Below are 7,208 nucleotides of genomic sequence, written 5' to 3' on the forward strand. Positions count from 1 at the left end.
GGAGAAAGCAGTGTTTTAGCTAAATTACCGAAGTTGGTGAAGAGGGAAGGGGAGGAGAGGAGGCAGAATGAACACAGCATGGATGATAAAATACGGCAGGGTTCGGTGTGCCTGCAAGGCAGCCAGGGGTGAGGGAAAAATCGTGTGTTTGGAAAGTTTGTTTAGGGTTGGGCTACCCAAGAGTTACTCTGTGGCGGAGGCAGTGGGATGCCCTTGAAGGTTTTTTAGCATGATCCGATCTATCATTTGGAGGAGAACTTCTTAGAGAAACATGGAGGACAGATTAGAGGTGGGACACAGACTTTCGAGGTTGTCCAGTAAGAGTCCAGGCGAGAGATGATGAGGCCTGTGGTGAGCAGCGAGGACAGAAGTGAGACCGGCTTGGTCCCCACGCAGTCGTGTGGAGCGGGGGGGGGGGTCAGCGGTGACTCCCCCTCGGGGACGGGCTCCTGCCCAGCTCCCTCGGTACCGAACCTTCGCTGTGTTCTATTGTGCAGGACGGAATTGTTTTGATTGTGCTGTGCGTTTCTCTTGACGTTTCACGACTCCTCTCCGGTGATTTGTATCGCTTCTGTCCCTTGCCGGAGAATAGAACTCAAGTGCAGTTTCCACGACGTGGGCGCTTTCTGGAAGGCATAGCGTGTAGTAATTACATTCTCAGGCTGCCGTAACAGGATACGGGCCATTGTGGGCGTGTGGCTAAATGACCCAGTGACTGGAATTCAGTCCCGAATGTAGATGTCAACTTTACCTTCTCCCGATCTCCCTGAGCTTATTTATGGCTGCCTCATTCAGAATCCCCTGATGTTCTCTGCAATGTTTATTTTAGTTGTGGGAGTCCCCGGATCACCTCGGGTACTGGACCGTGTGGCAGCTGCTGCACCTTGCAGGAGGCGCTGTCTTACCATCCGAAACTCTCAGCCAGGATTGTGCGAAAGCTGGGGAGATACTGCGTGGTGGTGAGAAAAACTTGTCGAGTGACTCTCCCCTCACCTCGTGGATTTCAACTCTGCCATCGGAGGCCACTTTAAACTGTTTGCTCTATAATTCTCCCACGTACGAAGCCTCGTTTCCACGGACGGAAGGAACGCTATTTCTCCCTGTTGAAGGTAAGCAAATACTCCTTTGGGGGCTTTTATGATCTCGGGTATGTTCATTTCCTCAAGGCAGGCCCGTGCTTTTCACTTTTTTTTTTTTTGCTTTTCACTTTTTTAGAGTTTCCAGCCGCCTAGGCACTCAATTAATGCTTCTAATGAAAAGATACCTATGTAAAGGGGCACCTGGTGGCTGGCTCAGTGAGTTAAGTGTCTGACTCTTGGTTTTTGGCTCAGATCATGATCTCACAGTTCGTGGGTTCAGGCCCCGATGCACACATTGGCCTCTGCACTGGCAGTGCAGAGCCTACTTTGGGTTCTCTCTCTCTCTCTCTCTCTCTCTCTCTCTCTCTCTCTCTCTCTCTTTCTCTCTTTCTGCTCCTCTTTCACTCCCCCTTCTTTTTCCTCCCCCCACTCTTTCCCTTTCTTTCAAGGTAAGTACACTAAAAGATACCTGTGTAGAATCAGAGGTACCACAGGAAAGGGTTGGACATGGGCACAGTATAACTGCCAACCCACCCATGGAAAGAACTAGTGAGTGATTGTTTAAAGAGTTTCCCAGCTGGGGCTCTGGGTGGCTCAGTGGTTAAGCGTCTGACTTCAGCTCAGGTCATGATCTGCTGGTTCGTGAGTTCAAGCCCTGCATCGGTCAGCACAGAGCCTGGAGCCTGCTTTGTATTTTTTGTCTCTCTCCTGTTCATGCTCTCTCTCTACCTCAATAATAAACACTAAAAAAAATTAAATTAAAAACATTTCTCAGCTGTTGCAATGAAGGATAATATCGTTCAGGTGCCCAAGTAACGGGTTGGAAGATTTCCCACCTCATAGAAGAGACTGACCAATTGGAGACCATAGAGAAGCAATGATTGATTAAGAGAAGAAATAAATTAGTCAACAGGCGCTGAGGATGGTGCTCGTTACCAGGAAGAGTCAGCTTGGTGAACTCTTCATAAATCGGCTTTGCTGGGGCATCTGGGCGGCTCACGGGTGAGCATCCGACTTTGGCTCAGGTCATGATCTCGCCATTGGTGGGTTCGAGCCCCGTGTCGGGCTCTGTGCTGACAGCTAGTTTAGAGCCTGGAGCCTGCTTCAGATTCTCTGTCTCCCTTTCTCTCTGCTCCTCTGTCTCTGTCTCTCAAAAATAAATAAAATGTTTAAAAAAAATTTTTTAAATTGGCTTTGCCGTGTGGTCTGTGGTTTGTGAATCCTATATCCACACAAGGAGTAATTGTCTCTAGAGACGTAGACATGAAACTATGATGTACATTGTGGGCAGTTTTTTTTTTTAATTTTTTTTTTTTAACATTTATTTATTTTTGAGAGACACAGACAGTGTGAGCAGAGGAGGGTCAGAGAGAGAGGGAGACACAGAATCCGAAGCAGGCTCCAGGCTTAGAGCGAGCTGTCAGCACAGAGCCCGACGTGGGGCCCGAACCCACCAACCGTGAGATCATGACCTGAGCCGAAGCCAGACGCTTTACCAACTGGGCCACCCAGGCGCCCCACATTGTGTGCAGTTTAAGGAAATTTCCAGAGTAGTTTTGTTTAAACAGTTTGGTCATACATAGTCTTGAGAATTTAACATTTTGATAAGCTATGATACTCTAGATTTAAGAGGCAGTGTTGTCTTTTTTGTAAGTAATGAGTATTACTTGAATACTTATTTCTAAGGCCTAATTATTGAGAAGTTCTGACATTTAGTTGCACCCTTGTAATTCTTTTCATACATAACTCTTCCCAGAGAGCAAAACCAACTCGCTCTGGTGGCCTGTTGGCGGAGGAATGAAGGCTGAAGTGTGTGTGACCAGACTAGCAGCTCAGCTGACAATCTGATGCTTTTCTTCTATTAAGTCTACTTTTAGTAACTCTTACATTAGAATTTTAATATTCCTTATTTCTAATAGGCAAAGAGATTCAAGAACCATGGACAGTCACCCTAGAGCCCTTGGCCATGCATCAAAGACATTTTCAGAAACCAGTCAGAATTTTCCTGCAAGGCACAGCGGCCCAGTGGTCTCTCCCGGCGAGCAGCATTTTGGGCACCGACAGCTGGATGCTGCGAAGTCCGGAGGAGAACTCGGCAGCCCCGAGCCCGTTCTTTGCGCAGCTGGTGCGCCGGCTGGCTGCTGGGGAGCTGCACCTGGTAGGTACCTGCTCGCGCCGAGGCACCCGGCGGTGCGATGGGGGTTCTGTGCGGAGCCCAGGGTCGCTCTGCATAACACAGTGACACAGATGATGTTTCTGCGAATAACACCGTTTCACGGTAGCGCCGTGACAGTGCTCATTAGCGAAGAAACAGTTTATAAACCTGCACGCCCTTTTGGTTCCGATTAAGTCACATTATACTCACGTGGGAAGAAAAGGTTAAGGGGGTGGGAGTATTAGGAGGGTGATGTGTGGTCTTTCGTTATTTGAGTGTTCTAATATATATTTATTAATAGGTAACATTTCTAAAATTATATACTTTCACCTAATCAATGTCATTGTTACGAAGCCCTTCACTGTAAAACTGGATGTGATAGTGTTTTATAGTTCCACAAACTTAGAACTGTCTTCTGAAAAATACATAGGTACCCAGATTTGATGGAAAGTTGATGGTTATTTTATTTTTTAATTTTTTTAAAATGCTTTTTATTTATTTTTGAGAGACAGCTGGAGCAGGGGAGGGTCAGAGAGAGAGGGAGACACAGAATCTGAAGCAGGCTCCCGGCTCTGAGCTAGCGGTCAGCACAGAGCCCGACGCGGGGCTCGAACCCATGAACCGTGAGATCTGACCTGAGCCGCAGCCGGACACTTAAATCGAGCCACCCAGGCGCCCCGATGGTTATTTTAAACTACCAGCACATTTCTGACCTTACTTTGTCTTTTGCCTTTGTAACCTCAGAAGGCTTCTATCTGCTGGATCCTTTGTGAAACATTTAGAGAGAATCCGTATGGTCTCTGGACCGATGTTCTAGGAGTTGTGTGTGGTCTGATGGAAACAGCTGTGACTCGGAGTCCGGTGGGCTCTGCTCTGTTCCGCAGTTATGTATCTAAGTAAATCCTTTGCCTCATGGTTAAGAGCCTGGGTTTCGAATTTATATGCTTGGCTTCTGCCTCTTAACACCTGGGTGACCTTAACCTTAAACAGGTTACCTGTTCCTCAGCTTTAATTCCTCCTCTGTAAAATGGGGGTCATAAATTTTTTTTAATTTTTAAAAATTTAAGCAGTATTTTTTATGTTTGTTTATTTTTGAGGGTGGGGGAGGGGCAGAGAGAGAGGGAGACACAGAATCCGAAGCAGGCTCCAGGCTCTGAGCGGTCAGCACAGAGCCGGACGTGGCGCTCGAACTCATGCGCTGTGAGATCATGACCTGAGCCGAAGTCAGACGCCTAATCCACAGGCTCCCTGGGTAACAATTATCAGAGTGGTTGTGAGGCCCGGTGAGTTATATATAATCACATAATAAGTGCTTAGTAAAGATTCCTGGTAACCTTAGGTTTTTCTTATTCGTAAATTGAGAATTTAGGATTATGCAGTCACTCAGTTCAAGTGTAACCCTCCTACCCAGCCAGCCCGTCTTCCACAGTTTTGTCTCTTATAATAATCATTTTGGGAGAAACTGTCTATCTTTTACTAAGCTACATACTTATTTAGCCAGACGTCAACAGTCTTCTCGACTAATTAGAACCTCTGATGTAGGTTGCCAGCGTGGACCCTGGTGAAGGCTGGCCCCCCGTCACCGGGGTTATTTCCCCCCTCTCTACCAACGCCACAATTCTCACTGTGTTCCGCACCGGGGAGGCCGAATTCCGGGGAGACTTTCTGCAGACGGCTGTGGCAGAGAACCCCCAAGAGCCAGCTTCCCATTTTTCTGACGTTGTGGATGTTGTATTGAGTCAGATTCAGCAGTCACGGGAGGACCCCGCCGCCCGCGGTAAGCTTCTGGACCGATAACGAGCACACCCTAGGGTAGCGGGTTGTGGTTTCTTCCATAACTGGGCTCTTCGTGGAACCCCAGTAGCTATTACAAAACAGATCGAAGCAAGCTACGATGCTTGAGGCGGTTTAAATCATCATTGTTTATAGAAATCCTGAAGCACCTCGGAGGAGGCCAAACGCTCTGTGAAATGGGTTTGAAATCGGAGGTCTGAGGTGAAGCCTGTATTTTAAGGCACTTGATGAGGACTGCACGTGAAAGTATTGTGCTCTGTCCTGCCAGTGTGGCACGTTGTTACTAGTGCGATACAGACCTTATGGATGCCGGGTGGATATGAATGTCCTCAATTTGATATTTATCCCATTCATCCAACAGATTGAGGGCCCGCTCTGGGAGGCTCTAAGTAATGGGCATATATCAGAGAACAAACTAGACGCAAGTCTGTGTCCTTCCAGAGTGTACCATCTAGTCGGGGGAGACCAGACCGCGAATAAGGAAATTGCATAGTATATTTGGAAGAGATACGTGTCATCGTCACAAAGCAGGAAGAACAGAATGGGGAGAATGAAGGAGCGGGGGATGGGGGTTGAAGTTTTAAACAGGCTTTGTTGAAAAAGTAGTATTTGCGCAAAGGCTTGAAGGAAGAGCTACAAAGAGGCCACGGCAAGCGCCAAGCCTCTGAGAAAGCTGTGTGTCTGGGGGGTTTGAGGGCCCGCGAGCACGTCTGCGCTTGCGCACTGGCGGAGTGGCGTTTTGCACAGATGACACACCACCGCCGGGGGTGTGGATGGAGGAGCGTTGTCAGTGCCGGGGCTCTGTTGTGTCGGTTGTCAGAACAGGGTCAGCCCAGGGGAGGGGCAAGTGTTCGGATCCCGCGCTTCGGTCCTGACGCGTCTTTTCTCTCCTCTGCGTGTCTGCCCCGGCCCGCAGCTCCGCCCGTTCCAGCGTGGGCCCAGCGGGAGCTCGGCCGCACGGGGCCCTGGAGCGCGGCCCTGGCGGAGCAGTGGTTCTCCTGCTCCCACCTGACCGGCGCCAGCCCAAGCCTGATGGAGTCGTTCTGGTAACACTTTCATTCTCCGGGTACTTGATTGGTGAAATCGGCGCGCGCTCGCCTGCGTAGGGTTTGTCTGGTGTTTGGGCATCCTGCATTTTCTTCGGGCAGCCCAGCGATGCTGAACACCAACCACGCATGGAGAGCGTTGTGTCCTGCGGAGAGAGGTTCAGGTGTGCAAGATGGAAAGAGCTCTGTGGATGGATGGAGGCGATGGTCGCACAACTCTGGGAGTCTACTTCACACCACTGAGCAGTGTACTTCGTGTGTTTTACCACAATAAAAAACTTGGGAAAAATTAATTACAGAAACAAAATGCTCTCATTCTGGAAGTAAGAAAATACTCCGTATTAAATCTCAGTCAAAATGAAAGATAACAAATTTGCATAAGGCATCGAAGTTTATGCTTCCAGGAAGCCTTAAGAGCTTAAACTTTTACAGAAGAAAAGTTGGGGGCACCTGGGTGGCTCAGATGGTGAAGGGCCTGACATGGTTTGGGCTCAGGGCACCATCTCCTGGTTTGTGAGATTAAGCCCCGCGTTGGGCTCTGTGCAGACAACACAGAGCCTGCTTGGGATTCTCTCTGTCTCTCTCTCTCTCTCTCTCTCTCTCTCTCTCTCTCTCTCTCTCTCTCTCCCTCCCTCTCTCTCCCTCTCTCCCCTTCCTGCTCACGCATGCTTCCTCAAAATAAATACGCATTTAAAAATAACAAGGGGAGCATGGGTGGCTCAGTCGGTTAAGTGGCCGACTCTTGGTTTCAGCTCAGTTTGTGAGTTTGAGCCCCACATCAGGCTCTGCGTTGACCATGTAGAGGCCGCTTGGGATTCTTTGTCCCTGTGTCTCTGCCCCTTTCCCACCCACTCTCTATCTTCTAGAATGGATGAATGAATAAACTTGAAAAAAAGTTTTTAAATAAAATGAAAAGCAGAAAAATAAAGAAGAAAAAATAAAGGCCAGTTAGCTAAGGGTCCAATACAGTAAATAACACAAGAGCGTAAGACCCCCAAAATAAAGAAGGCATTAATAAAGATAAGAACAATAGTAAATCACAGAAAATAAAAGAAATCAAGAAACACAAAGTAATTTTTTGAGAAGCCAAATAAAGTGGAATTATCTATAGCAAGATGGAACTTTTTTTTTTTT

The 7,208-nt window shown here is 48.0% G+C and overlaps 1 protein-coding gene across 1 annotated transcript in view; it reads left to right on the forward strand.

Moving 5' to 3' along the window:
• The window catches only part of TICRR (TOPBP1 interacting checkpoint and replication regulator), a 43,966-nt gene that overhangs the window by 7,016 nt on the left and 29,742 nt on the right, over positions 1-7,208 (forward strand). The window contains 4 exon segments of the mRNA XM_029952657.1: positions 830-1,109; positions 2,999-3,237; positions 4,777-5,011; positions 5,945-6,074. Of these exon segments, the coding sequence (XP_029808517.1) occupies positions 830-1,109; positions 2,999-3,237; positions 4,777-5,011; positions 5,945-6,074 (884 nt within the window).

The sequence above is a fragment of the Suricata suricatta genome, chromosome 9, assembly GCF_006229205.1.
Source record: "Suricata suricatta isolate VVHF042 chromosome 9, meerkat_22Aug2017_6uvM2_HiC, whole genome shotgun sequence".
In the NCBI taxonomy this organism is placed as follows: Eukaryota; Metazoa; Chordata; class Mammalia; order Carnivora; family Herpestidae; genus Suricata; species Suricata suricatta.